At 35.5% G+C, this 20145-nt stretch overlaps 1 protein-coding gene across 3 annotated transcripts in view; it reads right to left on the bottom strand.

Annotated features, from left to right (window-relative positions):
- Window positions 1-20145, bottom strand: part of ralgps1 (Ral GEF with PH domain and SH3 binding motif 1) — a 155067-nt gene that overhangs the window by 122757 nt on the left and 12165 nt on the right. For all 3 annotated transcript variants that reach the window (XR_012369656.1, XM_073867733.1, XM_055167598.2), the window contains 4 exons: window positions 17052-17156; window positions 15490-15540; window positions 5357-5440; window positions 2933-3022 (listed from right to left, as the gene is read on the bottom strand). Coding sequence is in view for 2 of the 3 variants with exons in the window: in XM_073867733.1 (XP_073723834.1) it covers window positions 2933-3022; window positions 5357-5440; window positions 15490-15540; window positions 17052-17156 (330 nt within the window). In the remaining variant the exon portion in view is untranslated. The remainder of the gene's footprint in view (window positions 1-2932; window positions 3023-5356; window positions 5441-15489; window positions 15541-17051; window positions 17157-20145) is intronic.

The raw sequence follows: 20145 nt of genomic DNA, 5'->3' as shown, positions 1-20145 counted from the left end.
TTTTTTACCTTTAAATAATGACTCTAAAATTATTTCAGTGATAAAACAACTTTTAACTGGACAAATTGTACTGTTGCTGCAACCTGAGCAGCCTCCTAGCTGCTACAAGCACACTCTGAAAATGGCGGTGGAGGGTAGAGCACACAGCCCCGCCCCTCCCCCTGCCTGCAGAAGAGTGTCTGATACCAGGCACTGTTGCGCTTTTCAACCACTTGGGGGAGCTGTAAGTCATTTTTACATGGAAACTACATAGTGTTGCTTTAAGTCAACTTTTTATTTTTTACAGTGTACTGTGAATATTTAATTTAATCCATTGTAAATGCATAATAAGATTAAAATGTGTAGTACATTTAAATAATTACGTTTTTTTTTTCAATTAGGAAAATGTATTTCAGAAATTCTGTAAACAGATTAACCCATAAATGCAAAGCTGATATGATTCGAATGATAGAGAAATGTCATTTGAATATAACAATAAGTCCAGAGCAAAAATGGTGGATGTACTGTAGGACTGCTGCAGATACTATCTTTACAACTTCATGCATTTGGCAGTTGTTTTATCCAAAGGTATCCTTTTTTATCAGTATTCTGGTTTCCCTCGATCCCATGACCTATTGTGCTGCTAACACAATGCCTAACCACTGAGCTAAACGTCATCTAATACAGATAATACATATTCACTAAAAAATGGTGCTAAACAGCACTAAAAGTGTTTTAGAATCATAAAGTGGCTAGTAATCATAGGGGAATTACTTTAAGTGATATTTAGCACCTATGTAAGACCATAAGTGGTGCTATAGCACGACCATAGCACCCCTTATGGTTTTACATAGGTATAGCACTTATAGTAGTTCCACTATGACTACGAGCCAGTGAACCACTTTTAGTGCTATTTACTGTAGCACCATTTTTCCTATGTACCCTTTGTGTGCAATAATTGCAGTTATCTGAAATAGTCACAGTTAGGTCAAATAGCCACGATCAGATGGTTAATAATTGTGGCAGCCCTATGTAGCGATTGTAAGAAAATAATCTAGAAAATAATTGATTTAGAAATCTCCCCCTGCATTCCCACTTTTATCTGCTTGTCCCACTTCATTTTGAGTCAGATGATGTCATGCTTATGTCATTTTTCATTATGTTTGACCTCTGTGAAGCACCATGCATTGCCGGTCATGGGCCCGTAACAGGAGGAAACCAGCACCTGGTTTGGTTTAGTCATTGGCTGATCTGCTTTATTCATTTAATGCTGCCCACTCAGACTCACTCATGTATGTCTGCTGGTAGCAAGGTATACAGGGTAAGTCCTGCGGTTTACAGGCTTTGCAGGTAGTGCAGGTTGAGTGGTCAACCATATAGAGTCATTTAGCAGGTTTTCCTGTGTTATGGTACATTAAGTTTCAGGAGAGACTGATTGAATTCACAGAAGTGTGGGTCTGTGTGACTGTGTATGAGAGAGTGGTGACACAGATAAAAAGATTTATGATATAAGAATAAAAATATTACAAATTAAGTACCAAATTAACAGCAACAACAACAAAAAAAATTATAATATTATTTAACTAAACCTTTTATACATTTTCATAAAATATCACATTTTATGTGGATTGTTCTGGAGTAAGCAAATACTTTATTTTGCTTTAAAAAATCCAGAACAAAACCTAAAACCTATAAATGACATGTTACTGGTAATTACAGCAGTTTGCATTCTGAACTTGATGCCTCAATTTCATTTTGGTCAGTTTCCCATACTGTACCGCTTTCAGTAGTAAATTATATTTTAACATCATTTACAAGACACATAGAAAGTCAAATAAAATGTTCAAAAATATGAGTTAAAGAGAAAAGCATTCATCTAAGTCTTTCATATGAGAAAATACACTTACAGTATTAAACAACAATGATAATTTTCACAATAATGTGTCTTCATTGATAATCTTTCAGAAAGTGACTTATGTTCAGGAATGTTTCTGATGTGAATGGAAAGATATTTGAATTTGTGATTTAAGATTTAAGCAGGCCTACATACTTTTTGCACTACTTGCATTATTATAAGAAATTACAAAAATAATTGTTTCCCAAACACTCCTGCAACCTGCCACTGCTCTGGCATGACATTATATTATTAGCTATTGTTAAAGGGGACTTATCATGAAAATCTGACTTGTTCCATGTTTAAGTGCTATAATTGGGTCCCCAGTGCTTTTATCAACCTAGAAAATGTGAAAAAGATCAACCCAGTAACTTAGTTTTGGTAAATCATTCTCTGAAAGGATAAAAAATAGGTAATTCAAATTTGGCTCTTCTTGTGATGTCACAAGGGGATAATACTGCCCCTTAATCTGCACTATCCAACCACAGCACTGCCATTTAGTGCAGAGATCAACTCATTTGCATGCTTAAGAACACCCAAAACCGGCACATTTTTGCTCACACCTACAAAGTGGCAATTTTAACATGTTATAATAAATGATCTATATGGTATTTTCAGCTAAAACTTCACATACATATGGGGACACCACATATTTATTTTACATTTTTTAAAGTCTTGTGAAATGTCCCCTTTAAAGGAAAATTCTTGTTACCCATGACAGTCTACATATTTAATATATTCCTTTAATTTCTAATATAAACAATTAAGCTAAATAACACCAAAATGAATTCCCCTATGATTATGAGCAATTTCCCCACTATTAGTACTATTTAGCAGCATTTTTATTAGTTAAAGACAACGCCATGTGCAATTACTACAACATTTACTTAATTTAATTCAGATGTGGAAATAAACAATACTCAATATTTAACTGAATTTAATAAAACACACAGGGTCAGTTACAGTATATGTCTAATTTCATGGCTAAATACAGAGTGTTTCGCTCAAATGACAAGTGAATAAGCCAAGGACATTAGGCTGCATTGCAGAATTTCTCACCTTTGCAATTTTGATGTAATGGCCCAATATTTCTGCTCGTATTTTCAGTGTTTGAGCTGTCAAAATCTCCCTCACTGCCCAGAAACTCACCTAAAAGAACATTTTAAACAAACATTCAGATTAATCCCATAACACAACAGCAGAATGCCTACATTAGCAATCTTTATGGGTTTAGAGTATTATTTTAAAGCTACAATGAAGACATTGTTATTATGGCATTTACATTACATGTTTAATGTTTCCATTCATACTTTGCAAAATGTCATTCCTGACATCATCCTGTCATGATAAAATAATTATTCTGAACTTGAATGAAAACAACAGAAATAAAAAACTGAGATGCTTTTAACAAAGAAAAATGTTAAGGGTCTTTTTTAAAAGGAAAGCATTCTGAGAGATTTAGGCAAGTTCCTGCAGGGTGGAAAAGCACAAAATCAATATATTACAAAACCCTATCAATCCTATCAAAATCAAGCCAAATCCTGATATAATCAAATGCATTTACCCTAAAACAAACAGGCCAAGTGGAATGAAATGTCATCTTGACAAACAAATGATTGTCTTTAATCTAAAATGCAAAAACTGAACAAAATGAGACTATAGTTTTTGAGGGGCAAGATTAAAAAGAACTGAAATGGCAAATGTAATTGCAGGTCTTAAATGGCCTTTTATATTCCAAGACATTTAAGCTTTGCCAAAATGAAATTCCATGTAAATACAAATCATATTCATTCCTACTGGAAACTGCCCTTATTCAACGGCTATTCCTAGGCATATTTTCAGAAGTGGGGATAAAGAAAGTGCTGTGCGTTTACAGTAAAAGCATGTGAACGGATGATTTGTCAGGTCATGTGTGACCCTGCCTGTAAGAGTCGCATAATCTTATAATGAGATTTGAAGCATCAAATTTTGATTTTAATCTTTGACATGGCCTTATTCAGTCAAGTTATTATTAAAAAAAAAAATCAAGGTTATATTTTTACAGAATGGTTTTTGCATTCTACAGCAGTAAATCATAAAATGTGGGCTATCGCAGGCAGGGTTCACATATGTGTACAGAAGTCCTGTGAAAAAATAAAGAATATACCTGTGCAATAAACAAAAAATAAAACAAGAACAAAACATTAAAACCATTAACAGTTATGCGCTACATTAAAGATTTTGTCTAAAGAACACATTTTAGTTAATATCCCAGCTTAAACACACAGCTTAAAGACAGTTTTCATCTGTTTGCACTTGATACATTAACTGTGAAATCAAAGGAGAAGCAGCTTGTGACAGACAAATTTCATTTGAAACAGCCGAAGATGTGCACTACATCAGCAACATATGGACACATATTGCACTAATACACTCTTATGAACTAAACTTAAAGCAGAAATTGCAAACAAAGATGCCACTCAATAGGGTGATTCTCGCAATATTAGACTTATGATGTGTGATGAAACATTTTGATAAAAAAGTAAATGCTATCTAAATAAGAAGCATACAGTTATAAACATCTCTTCATCTCTACATCCTATTTTGCACATGATTTCAAATGACATCATACAAACCAATTTTGTTTTTTTCCATATTTAAGGGGATATTTTTCATTACCGCAACGTGTCCATAACTGGATTGGGTTCTTTGACATGAAAATATTTATAATTAAAAAATCAAAAAATTAAAAAGCTTCAGTGCATGTTATACTTATAAATATTTACAGTAAAGAAACATGTGATATTTGATGATCACTGGTAAATGTAGAGACAATAATAAGGAATATAGTATATGTGTCCAAGAGCAATTTTCTTATCCTCCACAACAATCTTCAATCATTGTTGAAGCTCTCAATGAACTAACATTTAAAAAAAAAAAAAAAAAAAAAATAAAAAAAGAAGGGACATAATTGACTGTGACACTCAAGATGGCTACCAGGTAAGCAGTTCTTATTTTTTCTCTCCAGATAAAAGTTGAAATTTTGTTTGTCATAGTACCTAGACAACTTTTTAGTTCTCATTACCGAAACATGAGTTTGTAAATATATTTAATGTAATATCATGTTGCGGTAATGATCATTCTTGATAATGATAATCTAAAAAAATTTAATAATTCTAGAGAAAATATTTTTAAATCCTCTAAAAATAATGGTTATAATAAGTTCAGACCTTAATCTTATATGTGCAAAAAAATAAAAAAAAGTTGGCTTCTGATGCTGGACACCTAAATCTGGATTTCATGAGAATCACCCAATAGTGTTCTTGTTTTTATTAAATGTATGAGACCCATTCACCTGTATTATCTGATTCAATCTGGTGGCAATAACCCTCCATCCTTGGAAAGGGGCAATATGAATGTGAAGAAGACTGTCCTTAAGGGGAAGGAGAATTTATATCTGCAGACGGCAGGTGCGGTGTTTAATAAGGCTATAATAGATCTTACCTGGTTGAATCTCCGCGTGAAGGCCACAACATTGGGTGAAAGGCTGTGCTTCTCCTTCTTGTTCCATCCACAGCTGGCCAGCTCCTACATAACCAAAACCCAATGATGATATCAAAATGAAATATTCAGATCTGATGCATGTGTCTTCTGTGATATTAATGACATTACATGCACAATGTCGTTTAACTCCTACAGCATTACATTCAAACAAAAAGTGAAATAATATGCATCTGCCATTCAGTCAAAATAAAAGAAAACTAGAAATTTCCATAACTGTACAATTTTTGTACAGTAAGGACCTTTTTTTTGTGATGTGACACTGAATTTGAAACAGCATATTGTACGTTCTGCATCTATCATCAATTTATTAGTAATACATAGGAAATTTGTAGAAATGTGATTATTTGGTTAGCATGTTGATTTACGGTGTGTGCTTTTACTTTTATACATTAAAATAAAATTCGATCTATCAGTTTTCTTCAACTCCCTGACATGAGATTATTACAGGAGACTTTACCGGGACTCAAGCCTCCTTGGGTTTACATAAGCAATGAATACTAATACATTTACAGTATTGTGCAGTCTGCAAATAGAACATGTAAGTTTCCATGGAAAGTGAAGTTTCGTGTGAATATGTACCTCAGTCTTGGTACAGTACTTCCCAAAATATTTCAGGTCTGTTTGCAAAGTCATCATTTCCAGCCACACGTTTTCTTGGACTCGAGTCAATGTTAAAGTACAACCACACTCGACAAAGTAAACGCTCTTGTCTGGATCTGGCTAGATGACCGATATGAAAATTGTCATGAAACAAAAGCTGAAATGTATAACGCCATTCACCTTATTACAGTATCATAATGGATGATGGGCAAAGTTGCTCAACAACACCCAATTGGTATAACTGCTGTGTAAACATGAATGCTCATGTGTTAATGCATTTGTGTGACCTTATTGTAAAGTTGTAGTCTAAAGTCACAATTTATAATTTTTTTTATTTTCAAAACAATCATTTCAGTACATCATGCAAAAGGACAATGCATGGTCACGTTCTGCAAACACCACTAACAAATAAATATATGTTGTAAAACCACCCAACATCTGAAATCTATTCATCGGCTTCAAAAAATCTTCAAAACAGACTTGAAATATTGCTGAATGAACCAACAGTATGTGGTCAAACGCAAAAACGTAACTATAGTACATATGTGTATTTCCACAGACGGGTGAAACTTACAGGCAAAAGTCTCAACAAAAACAAGACCACGTTCATTGTCAAAAATGTCAGGGTTGGAAAAACTGATTGTAATGAATGAGTCGAGAATTAGCGGCTGGGGAAGTTAAACTCAGCATTTTTAAAATGAGCTCTTTTCCAGTGGGAGCCCCAAATGTAACCCAAATTAAGTCAATGTGCTTCAAACTGCTGCTGTCTTGGAAAAAGTCTTTTCAGGGATAGTTCGCTAAGGTCAATGTTTGTATTTTTTGCAAACAAAATCAGTTAACCAAGTAATTTATGTAAACGTGTGCACAGAAACAGGGAAATCATTCATCTCGTTCTATGCGCATAAAACAATATTTTATTTTCCAAAAATCATACTATTTCGGTGAACACTTATTAAAACCATTTGAGTCAAAAACTGACATCTTATGCAACACTATAAAAGCACTGGCAACATTTCGAGAATAGACTTCAGGGTAGGAAGGGTTAAAATACCGCATTTCCATTTCCTATAACCAATCCAGGCAAAAAGCAAATGCCTAGGTGAATAGTCCTTTATGCAGTCAGACAATGTATCATTTTATTTAGGCTATGATGAGTGAAAAAATAAAAGTTTTGCCTTTGCCCTTAGAGAAATTTCACATACACAAAAAATGGTGTTAAAAAAATTCACATTTGATCTGCGAAGATGACTAAATATGCTGTATCATGTGTGCCATGCCAATAGATGCCGATGTTTCTTTGGAAAGAAACACTACACGCCTGCGCACATGCACCTTCCACTACAGATCGATAAACACAAACAGTTTAAACTGCAAAAGCGTAGAGCAGTTTTGTTTAGATAGGCGATGAGGTAGGTGTAAAGTGACTCTGGACTATACTGCCCTCCAAAGGCTAAGTGCAGTAACTACGCAAACACTGAAACCGAGAAAAAAGCCCTTAAAGTTTTAACACCAGCCAGTCAAACATGTTACTGCAATTTTGGCACACACGTTTCTCTAAGATGAACCAGGAGACTTTTTTTTCACAAGACACAACAGTTCTTACAAAGCCCATTTCAACCCTTAACTCAATTTTGACATAATGTACTGCCATTGTACTGAATCCACCCAATCTGAGGCTATGTTTACATTAATGCGTTTATGCTTTAAAACGCGTTACTTTTGCTACGTTTACGCCTTTCATCTACACTACATCACCGTTTTCGACCCTCATAAACGGATTCGTTCGCAGACGCTGAAGACCCTGTTTTAGTTTGAGAACTCAGACGTTGCTCTGAGTGTAAATGAACGTAGACGGAGTCTTATGTAAACGACCAGCTGACGTTAACGTGACAGCGCATCATTTTCAAAGTAAAAATTATTTTATTCATGTAAATATTGGTTTGCAACGGAGGTTTTTCCAAAAATAGTAAACATCTACCAACCAGCTATTATAAACGCTATATCGGATTGTTTTAACATGTATCCTTTAAGATAATGTCTGTTTTATATTAATGTTTGAGTATTGTTGGGTTTAATGTGTTTATGTTTTGTTTAAATTTAGTTAGCTTACGAAAGATAGACTGTAATTTAAGCGCCATATAGGCGTTGCAAAGGCCAATATGAAGGGAGAATTGTAATGGGTCAGACATTATTTTCCAGTTTAATGTAAGTTTTGTTTGCTTCTTTAAAATGAATTTCGTTTCAGTTAATTTGTCTCTTAATTTTAATCGATGTTTTGTTGATAAGTTTTGTGAATATAAATTAATAAAAACAATAAACTCAACGTCATTAATATAATGCTCGTTTAGGCGCTTGGCTTTTAGCTATTTGTGTGTTGCTAGCGGAGGACGTGCACGGACCTCGCACACTTTTAAAAATTAATGCAATAAGCATTTCTGGTAGGCTAAAGCAATACTTCACTTCTTACTATGTTTGATTGAAGTTTGCATTTGCGTAAATTTATTTTTGCTTCAAGTTCGCTACTGTTTACTGTTCACTTGAATGCTTTCTTTTTAAATCATAAAGACCTTTCTGTTTAGTTATAAAATTAAAATTAACCTATTAATCATATTAATATGTTGTAGGGGGAGCTAGAACAGTATAAGTGTTTATGTTTTGTTTAAATTTAGTTAGCTTACGAAAGATAGACTGTAATTTTAAATGCCATATAGGCGTTGCAAAGGCCAATATGAAGGGAGAATTGTAATGGGTCAGACATTATTTTCCAGTTTAATGTAAGTTTTGTTTGCTACTTTAAAATGAATTTCGTTTCAGTTAATTTGTCTCTTAATTTAAATCGATGTTTTGTTGATAAGTTTTGTGAATATAAATTAATAAAAACAATAAACTCAACGTCATTATTATAATGCTCGTTTAGGCGCTTGGCTTTTAGCTATTTGTGCGTTGCTAGCGGAGGACGTGCACGGACCTCGCACACTTTTAAAAATTAATGCAATAAGCATTTCTGGTAGGCTAAAGCAATACTTCACTTCTTACTTTGTTTGATTGAAGTTTGCATTTGCTGAAATTAATTTTTGCTTCAAGTTTGCTACTGTTTAGTACTGTTCACTTGAATGCTTTCTTTTTAAATAATAAAGACCTTTTAATCAAAATTAACCTATTAATCATATTAATATGTTGTAGGGGGGAAATAGAACAGTATAAGACTTTCCCAAACACATTTTTATAGGTTCAAAAATAGTGTCTGTTATAGTTGCCAGCAAAGGACCCATGTATGAATTTTTGTCAATATCGCACACACCCTAGGCTGCGTAAACGTGCAAAGGTAAGCTATTATTAGAGTAATAAGTTATTTTACACTTTTATGCGCATGCCCAGTTACGTGATTGGTCATGTTTCATGCGTTTATGGTGGTGTATAGTGTGGATGAAGATTCTTTTTAAAATGCCAGTATAAACGAGGATCGTTTTCATTTTAAAATGCCGTTTTAAAACGCAAATGCTCTAATGTAAACATGGCCTGATATTTATTTAAGCAATATCGCTCGAGTAGGAGTGTGATATAGCTCTATATCATCACGGCTGTGATTAGGCCAGAGGCACGAGGCCGCAGGCCGAGTGCCGGAGGCAATCACAGCCGTGATGATATAGAGCTATATCACACGACTCCGAGAGCGATATTGCTTTTATACAACAGTTCGACGGCACACGTTTGAAAAACGAAAACTAGAAAACAACAACGGAGTTATTTTAAAAGCCTCTTTGTTTGAGAACTACTTCTTCCGCCACGGATTTGAGGGCGGCCAGAATGACAGGTAAAACTTTCGGCTGCTTTGAAGCTCATAACAACTCAATGGACGTAAAAGCCGTTACTTTATATTACCGTTTCTTGGTCACAAAGTGTAGTTTTAAGATTAGTTCAGTCGAGAATGTATATGTATTATATTTAAATCTGCAGTCGATTAGTAAAGATAGCGCCTGTTTGAACGTTTGCTTAGTGAGATTCGGTACGAATGAGAACCAAAGCATGAGCGGACTTCAGTGTTCACTCGCCCCGCTGACCACCGCCCTCTCTGGGCTACATCTCTGAAAGAGATACCCTGGCTCTCATGTTGGCCTTGTTTGTTTATGATCGTCAAAATGATATCAAATCAGCAGTATTTGGTGTCATGATCAAACTATTACTTGTTTTTTAATTCATATTTTGTGTCTTTTGTGTTGTTATTGTTTTGGCGCGAGGTAAAAGTTAATAAAACTACTTGTATAACGTTACTATTGCTTTCTCATTTATTCTTAACGTGATACGAGCACTCGATTATTATTATTAAACTTTGTTCTTGTCAGTACTATATAAAACGGTTTTTTATAAGTGTCAGAGAGATGTTTTTGCATGCTGCTTATAAATATACCAGTGGCGATATCTCATAACATGTTTTAATAGTCAGGTCACGATAAAGTAAATGATCAATGTCCACATTTAAAAGCTGCGGTGCTTACCTGCAGTTCCACAGTGTTTTCGCGTTCTGATAAGAAATATAGCTCCAGAAAAAAAACGAGTGTTTATATTTCTCTTTCCAAGTGTTAATCGTCCACACGATGTGACAAGACATTTCTCCCATTAACTGTAACGTAACATCCAAAAGCGCTGATCTTTGAAGGAATAATAACTTCTGATTGGGGATTCACAGACTGATTTATGAGCTAGTAAACTAATGAGACACACACACGGAGAGTGATTCAAACAGCGCGTCTGTGTTTTTCCATTCAGAGATGAGCCTGCTTAGGACCTCCATTCACTAGGTGGCGGAATGATACGAAAGGTGAAGCGGTTACAGTGCCGATATCAGTACAATATCGCATAGGTCTTAGCCAATCAGATTCGAGAACCAGAAAGAACTGTTGTATAATATTCAATATTCTATAGAAGAAAGAAGTGGAATTAAAGGTAAATTATTACTGAACTCTCCCTTTAAAGGGGTGTTTCAATGGTATTTCATGCATTCTGACTTATTAACACAGTTATAGAGTTGTTTCCTCGTGCTAAACTTAGACAAAGTGTCAAAAAAGCAGTTGGGCGTGTTATGAACTTCGCCAGGGTTCGTACTAGTTTTTGAAAGTTTTTTTCAATTACGGGTCCAGCTGACGTTTCAGGGGTTTCTATACGTATCACTTCTTTTTATGGGCACTTCCCCCGGTAAACCCTGCCCACCCGTCAATCAGCGGGAGACGCTAGAACTTACAAACATCACATCACACGACAGCTTTGTTTAATGTCAAAACTCAACAATGGCACGAAAGAAGATGTGTGTTTTTGGATGTAAGGAGAAGAAAGCCAGCCTCATGGAAACAATGGATATAGTTTATTATCCGGGATAGCAGCGGAGTTTTGCGTGTGTGTTTGATGCACTGGATTTCATTGAAAAGTCCCAACCGGGTCATAAGTTGTATGCGGTAAGTAAGACTTCTATCTTATGTTGGAAATAGGCGCGTGCATATTATATAAATGACACGAACATGTAGTGAATCATAAGTTGAACAATGTAAAGTGTTGCATGACTCGTACTCGCTCCTCCCGCGTTAGTAGCTCCTCCTTCTTCATATTTTCATATGTTATCAGAAATAATCTGTAAAGTTAATCTTTCAAAGATTAAAGACTCTTCGGAGATATATGTAATACTACTCTATAGGTACTCCAGATTAACATCAGAAATGCAGAAACAGCGTGTGTTATGTGAGCTTTAAATGTAATTTAATTCCTGGTGTGAACTGGGCTGCGTTCAGCCCCGACAAAACGTTGCGCAACGTTGCACAATGTTTATTAAACAGAAACGGCGATGTGTTGAACGCCCTGTTGAGATGACGCAAGAGTTGCAACTACGGTAGCTGAGAGGCCATTCTTTGTGTTCTTTTTTAATGTTTCTGAAGCCTGATGAAATCGTTTTAAATTTGTGTTTAATACTGTAAAATACACTCGATTTTACAGTCACTGACCTTGCCGTCCAGAATGAAAGACAACATTCTAACTTGAACACGTTAAGCGAGCTGTCTCTTTACTACTGCGTGGTTTTATACAGCTTGCAGCTGATTGGGCCGACATTTCTGACACACCCACCAAACAAGAGAAAACGCTTCTAAAACCTGTTGCATTCCGTTGCACACCGTTTCAAGGAAACATGTCGTTCAACCCGGAAACCGTAGCAAAACGTTGCGCACCGGTGTGAGATTGAACATGCCCCTGGTAAGTCACTTTGCCAAAAAAGGACACTCCAAAATGTTTAACTCTTTCCCCGCCACTGAGCTATCTCGTCAATTAAGAGAAAACATTTGCATAAAAAGTGTTCCTGATGAATTTTGTTAATCTGCAATACTGTGATTATCCAATTTATGAAAAAAACTGAAGCCAAAACGTTATTTACTAATTTTAAACTCTGTTTATGTTTTGATAATTGTTCTGAATCTGATCTCTAACAAAATTTCTTAACAAAGATGCAATTATTTCAATCTTTTTTTTCCCTGTTTTGTTTGTTTGTTTGAAAGCAGAGGGTCTGTTCTTTCATTTGATATATTTGTATGTTTATATGTTTTTAGAAGAAAATTTTCCTGGAAGGCATTTTTGTGAAACTTTTGTGAAAATCACAAAAAAGCTGGCGGGCAACTTTTCAAAAAATGGCTTGCGGGGAATGAGTTAAAGGAACAGTATGTAAGAAATGTATATCAATTAATCATAAAATGGCCCTGATATGTCACTAGACATTAAGAAATCATTTTCATTTCAAATATTTATAACACTGACAATAGTGGTCCGGCCAGGATATTGTTATTTAAAAAGTGGAGTTGCAGCCCTCAACTGATGTTTATGTTGTCATGTTGTGTATTGGCCACCAATTGTGTTTGCAGTACCAGTTTTAGCCACAAGTTTTGTGATTGCAATACCAGTTTTGGCCACAATCCTACATACTGTTCCTTTAAGTGCTATTATTTTGCCCATTTTCAATTCTGTAAGGTTAATGTCTTTACCGTCAACCCAAAACTACACCAATGGCTGAGCACACCAGAAGAGATTACATAAGAGCCATTTACAATGTTAAATCTGTTGCTACCTGGATACACAAATCCAATCAAATAAATCAAGCCCATGGCCTTTTTAAACAGGCCCACTTTTGAATACCAGTGGCTGTCTATGAGAAATAGTACAAATTCAGTTCCACACACTGACCCATTAGCATCAGCGGGTCACAGAGAGAATGTCACATTAATTATGGGCTAAAGAAAGATGTAAATCAACAGACTGTTCATTATCATACTTCTATGACATTCACATCACTTACACCCATATACACACTCTGGATAGTTTCAACAATCCACAGTCACTAAATGGCAAAACCATCTGCTAATGTCTTTAAAAAGGTCAACATAATGGGAGCAGAATATTCCAGACTTTTGCATTTTGAAGTGTAACTTGTGTAAGATCGAATGCCAAACATATTGCCAGGCAATTATCCGCAGAAGCATTACACTATCGAGAGACTTGGAGAAAGCCAGGCTAATATTTCTTCAAGGTTTTCTCACCTTTCAAATGATTTAACATCTTGTAAAAATATTGCTGAAGATTTAATATTTATGAATATGGATTTATGGGTAGCCCATTTTAACTCTAGCATTATATTGTTACATATTGCTTTATATGCTCCTGTTCCTTTAAGAAATGCATGTAGCTTATCTTCTCATCTGTGAACTTTAACTGTCTCAACTTATCGTTCCATTGACTTCCAGTGATATGCAAGCGAACGCTGCAGACCAGAAGCAAAAGCACGTTATATATCTGGTTGCATACTGACCGTCTAGTGCAGGGCTGCCCAAACTCTGTCCTGGAGGGCCGGTGTCCAGTTTAGCTTGCCTCAGCACCCCTTCCTGGCAGTTTCTAGTATGCTTAGTAAGACCTTAAGTAGCTGCTTCAGGTGCGTTTAATTAAAGTCGGAGCTAAACACTGCAAGACACCGGCCTGGGCACCCCTGGTCTAGTGTGACCATGCATTATACATGAACTAACATTTTAAGATGCTTTACAACAGTAAAAGCATTTTGGAAACCCTTAAAACGTGCTGTACCACTATATAATCTCCAGAAACTGTGGTAAACACCATTATTAATAGAAAAGCTGAGCGCTTTCGCTATTGTCACACATCCAAGGAAATTCTGGTCCAAATCTACACCATATCTGTTACGTGCTTTCTATTTTGATCCACACATACAATGCTAATTTAGGAAAGTACTGAGATGTCTGTAACAAAGACCAGAGAATAGCCTGTGGTTACAGTAATGGAAGAAAGTAGAGCTAGATGCGGTGGCTAATGCGGTCTGCCAGGACATTAATGGACAGTTAGCGAGGGCCGCCACGTCACGCTAATCTCTAGCACCAAAGCGCACATGAGATCAGTTCCAAGCTCTATTGTTGCGTGTGGTTTGAGTTTGGCTGACCCAATGAAATGCACTTTGACTCTCTCCATATACTATGGTCTTGATAAACCACAAGAAACCCAGAAATATGTAAGAGAGACTGGGGCTAGTTGTCACACTTTTTCTATTGGAGAGAACACATTACAGATGTTTTTTTGTAGGTAAGTTTATGTAGCACACCTTAAAGTCTTGACTAAAAGCCTATTAAAAGCTTTTTAGCTAAAGACTAAAAATAAAGAATGAAAATGAAGTACCAATTCAATATTTAATATGCAATATGTGTTGTTATATACTCTTAGCGGAGTTTACCAGAAGTTACGTGTTGACCACGAAAGCCGCTTGTTTATGTTGTTACTGCTGTAACCGTCTATAGCTGACCCTTGTCTGGATGTATATTTCTTGTAAATGTTAAAGAGCACCTATTTCATTGCTAAAAAATGTTACTTTGTGTATTTGGTATGATACAATGTGTTCATGTGGTTCTTCTTGAAACGCACGGATTTGAAAAGCGCTGTGTCCCTGATTGGTCAGCTAATCTGTACGTTGTGATTGGCCTGAAAACCTCTGACATCAGTCGGAAATGTGATGCTCCTTACCATGTTTAAAAGCTTCGGTCACAATGCAACGCTAACAGGAGTTAACTTGCAGGTTGTGAGTCCGAAGCGGGAGGAATTATGATAATGTCGCTCTTTTTTACGTCACCAATCCCAGGAAGTAAACTGTTTCCTACAATCCGGGTGTTTGTTGTAGTCCAAGAAAAGAGATTTACGTTGGAAACGGTAACTCGCATCATCGTTTACATTGGGGTTTGTACCTTTTGCATGTCGTTAACATTTACTCATACGCACTTACACGCCAAAGAAAATGTAAAATCGTGAATCGGACAATAGGTGCTCTTTAAAATCTCATGCGATTGGACATTTGATTTGTTACGCAGACGTAGCACTTGTGACAACTTTATCTATGTGACAACTAACCGCGATCTCCCTGTTTAGTTGTTGCAATGAATAGGTCTCACCTCAGGCTGTATCGCCTTAAAAACAGGAGCATCCATCAAAGTGATCTGACTCTGCAAAACAAAAAAATGCATTATCACGCACATCAAGCTGCCTATCGTGTGTAAATGACATGTATAAGTAAAAGACCATTTAAAGATGCATTAACTAATGCTTCAATGAGACAGTGATCAGTGACTTTATATGACTGGAGTTTTCATCTCATGTGAGTCTACACTGCTTTAAACATGTTTCAAAAGTACAATTAATTTTTGTAGGGGTTAAGGGTTTTTTATTTTTATAATGCAATAAGTTATAATGCACCTTAAAGGATTAGTCCATTTTCTTAAAAGAAAAATCCAGATAATTTACTCACCACCATGTCATCCAAAATGTTGATGTCTTTCTTTGTTCAGTTGAGAAGAAATTATGTTTTTTGAGGAAAACATTGCAGGATTTTTCTCATTTTAATGGACTTTAATAGAGCCCAACATTTAATACTTAACTCAACACTTAACAGTTTTTTTCAACGAAGTTTCAAAGGACTATAAACGATCCCAAACGAGGCATAAGGGTCTTATCTAGCGAAACGATTGTCATTTTTGACAAGAAAAATAAAAAATATGCTCTTAAACCACAACTTTTCGTCTAGGTCCGGTCCAGCGCGACCTAACGTCGTAAATGCGTAGTGACGTAGGGAGGTCAGGTGTTACATATATAAAACGCACATTTGCAGACTATTGTAAACAATAAACTGACACAAAGACATTAATTAGTATCAGTTGACATACAACAACGTAGGAACGGTCCTCCTTCTCAACACTTGTAAACACTGGGGCGGAGTTTCGCGTTCGTCCTCTGTGACCTCTTGACGTCATGACGTATTGCGTGGAGTCACGCTGACGCATCACGACCTGATCTAGACGAGAAGTTGTGGTTTAAAAGTGCATATTTTTTATTTTTCTTGTCAAAAATGACAATCGTTTCACTAGATAAGACCCTTATGCCTCGTTTGGGATCGTTTATAGTCCTTTGAAACTCTGTTGAAAAAAACTGTTAAGTGTTGGAGTTAAGTATTAAATGTTGGGCTCTATTAAAGTCCATTAACATGAGAAAAATCCTGTAATGTTTTCCTCAAAAAACATAATTTCTTCTCGACTGAACAAAGAAAGACAATAACATTTTGGATGACATGGTGGTGAGTAAATTATCTGGATTTTTCTTTTAAGAAAATGGAATATTCCTTTAAATAGGACCAAACTGTGCTGCCATAAATAATACAGACCAATAACCAATGAATAGACAATTAAACACTTTCCTTGAGCTGACATGTTTTATTAATGGGCTAGAAATAAATTAAAAGAAAAAATATAACTAGGTCATTGTGCACTTATAAATGTCGCATGAATCATATGTGTAATGCTCTAACACTATAGCTATGTGCCACTTTTGTCCCTTTTGATAATAAACTACCTTAAAACACGTCTGAGGAACATAATCTGTGCCAATATTTAAATAAATACTTATTCCCTAAAAGTATGCCATGTATTTAGGCAGATGTTGTTGTTTGTGCGTATGAACTCACAGCAAACTCCTCAGGTGTCACTTTGAGCATGTCAAACACCACCGCATCAAAACTCTTAGCAGAGTCCAAGCTCCGTCCATCCAGAGACTCTGAACTGCTGCTGTCCTGCATACAAATGCAACAGAGCAGAAATAAAAAATGAGTACAAAACCAAACATAATGTCAGTGATAAGCTGTCATACATCTATTAAATCCACATGGGCCAAAAGCCACAGCCAGTTTAGTTCTTCATGTGGACACTAAATCAGTTTAATTGCCATTTTCCAATTGAGTTATTTGATTTCTTTTGATTCTTTGGCCCAGATGGTAAAAGTGGACGAGAACAAAGACATATCACTTATATATTTTATTAACAGGCAGTGTGCCAGTGCATAATGTGATTAAAGCCAGACCAAAATAGACCACATAACAAAAACCCAAGAATACAGTCACTATAAAAAAAAGATACAGTTTCTCTTCAGTAAATCCTTAGACAGATCCTTTGAAGTTTAATATCCGTATTGCGTACACTGTAAAAAAAGTCCGTCAAAAAAATATCAATGTTATTGCAGCTGGGTTGCCGGTAAGTCACCGCAGATCTACACCCATGCCATTCACTGGCAAGAGTTTGTTCAAAGTTAAATAAATTTTAAATATTAACAAGTCTTTATCTTTATAGAATAAAACTATACAATAACAGCCTCATGCAAAGCATTCTGGGAACCAGAAATCATCATCAACCTTTTTCTGTTTTTTGCTTCAGATTTTGTTTCCCAGAATGTTTTGCTTGAGGCTGTTTTTTAGTTTTACTCTGTAAAGACAAATACTTGTAAATGTTTAATGTTCATTTAACTTTGAACAAAATGTTGCCAGTAAATAACATAAATTTAAATCTACGGTAAATTACCGGCAACTCAGCTGCAATTTCTACGGATTTTTTTTACAGTGTATCCATGAACTCATTGTAAAACATCTTACAGGATTATTATCTTCCCTGGAAATCGTAAACGATAAAATCATGCCTCATAGTAGGTCAGTAGTGTTCAGTTTAATACCATTGATAGATACATCTGTTTTAAACAATACTGTATAAATGAACCACAAGCGGGCTGTTATTTTAATATTACAAACTGTAATTGTCACACACACAAAAAACTTTTATAAAACGGCTCAATCTGGTTCTTCATTCTGATTGGTTGAAACGCGTTCTAAGTCGTGATAAAATACAGAAGTATCACTGCGCCAATGTTGCTACATTCTGATTTATGAAAATAAACACCACAGTCTTTAATCGTTTTTTAATTTTTCCACATTTGCACAATTATGGCGATATCCAGATAAATGTCAATAAATATTGTTGAGTCATTTCGTCAATAAAGAGAAAACGTTCTCCGAGTTGTTTTTGTCTTAAATTGATATTTCCGCTATTATCCACTAGATGGCAATCTTACCCAACTTAAACACATTCACTTGACACAACAGCGTTGTGGTGGATTTAGCGTGACGTGTAAGTTTTGATGGCTCTGAATCTGATCTCTTACAAAGTTCTTCACAAAAATGGAATTATCTCCGCTTTTAGCTGAAAATTTGAGAGGTAAAACTGATAAGAGAAAAAAATGAAGGTAGGATGAAACGTTTTTTTCTTTTGTTGTTGTTGTTTGAAAGCGGATGGTCTGTTCTTTCATTTGATATTTTATGTTTATTTAAAGAAGATATTTTTTTCTGTAAGGCATTAAACTAAAACTGGGTGGCAACTTAACAAAAAAAAAAAAATCCTGACGGGGAAAGAGTTAAGCATGCTACCAAGCTTATTTGATCATCACTTCAACAGTTGCACGATATAAATGTTAATGTATAAATTAAATTAGATGAATGTTGATTTATAAAATAAACACCACAGTCTTAAATCATATTTTCATTTTGTCTTTGCTGCGTCTGTGTTGTCTGTGAACTGCGCTTTGTTGCAGCCACACTTGATTCTGAGGAACTACTTTGTTTGGCGGAAGAGTAATATTTGTACTAATGTAATTACAATATATTTGTGTTTTATTTTATGAAATCCTGCTATGTATATGAAGTAACCGTTTTATAAAAGCAATAAGTCCCGCGAAGCAGTGGGGTTACAGTGCATTTTATAACAGCTAAGGGGGTTTTAACCCTAACCCTAACAACGCCCCTTAGCTGTTATAAAATGCACTGGTAACACACGGCTTCTTGGGGCTTATTGCTTTATTAAACTGCTAGCAATTGATGTTTGTTGACTTAACAACCTGGATCTGCCATTTTCATCTAAATCTCTTAGATATGCTTGTGCTTCAATATTTTATTTAATGTTCAGTTTATTGTGCCATCCACTGCTATTTCATTAAATGAATTAAAATGATGCGTTTTGATCCTTTTGATGCGTTTCAATTCAAACAGCATGTTAGAAGTCACATTGACTCACTTGAGCAACATCTTGTCAGTTTGTATCAGCACTGATAGATCAATGAGCTGTTACAGTACATTTCCCTCATTCCCTTGGCAAGCAAAAAACATGACCTAACTTGGATGCTGTACTCGACACTTTTGTAAAAAAAACTCAACAGCGCCCCCATTCTTCACACATCGCACACTTACAAATGACAAAAAGTTTTCACATCATTACTTGCAATATGTTTTATTGTTTACTCCATGTTGCTTTGTTTAATAATCATTGCTAATGCATCAGATATTACAGCCCTCATATCTTCTAAAATATAAATATATACTGTTGTTAGCAGGGATATATCTCATGTGTTTCCATGTTTATCAAAGAACATGGCATGCTGGGATGTGGCAAGTGATTTTATAGGAGTAGGCACAACATACTAAAAAACTTAATGGCTAAAACAAATGCTGCTGTTGGCCAATTCTACTGTTTTAGACATTGACGTCATTGCAGAGAATCTGAAACCGCATGTTTGTAGATTCATGGGAATGATAAAAACACACACTGCAGACACATCTGGGTTTGGAAACCTTATAAAAGTGAATTTTGCCTGATAGGTCCCCTTTAAAGGGGACATTTCGCAAGATTTTTGTCAAAAAATAAATCTTTGGTGTCACCAGAGTACGTATGTGAAGTTTAAGCTCA

This window comes from Misgurnus anguillicaudatus, chromosome 5 (genome assembly GCF_027580225.2).
Source record: "Misgurnus anguillicaudatus chromosome 5, ASM2758022v2, whole genome shotgun sequence".
Classification (NCBI taxonomy): Eukaryota; Metazoa; Chordata; class Actinopteri; order Cypriniformes; family Cobitidae; genus Misgurnus; species Misgurnus anguillicaudatus.
Note: the sequence above shows the minus strand (reverse complement) of the source record. Positions and strands in the feature narration are given on the sequence as shown.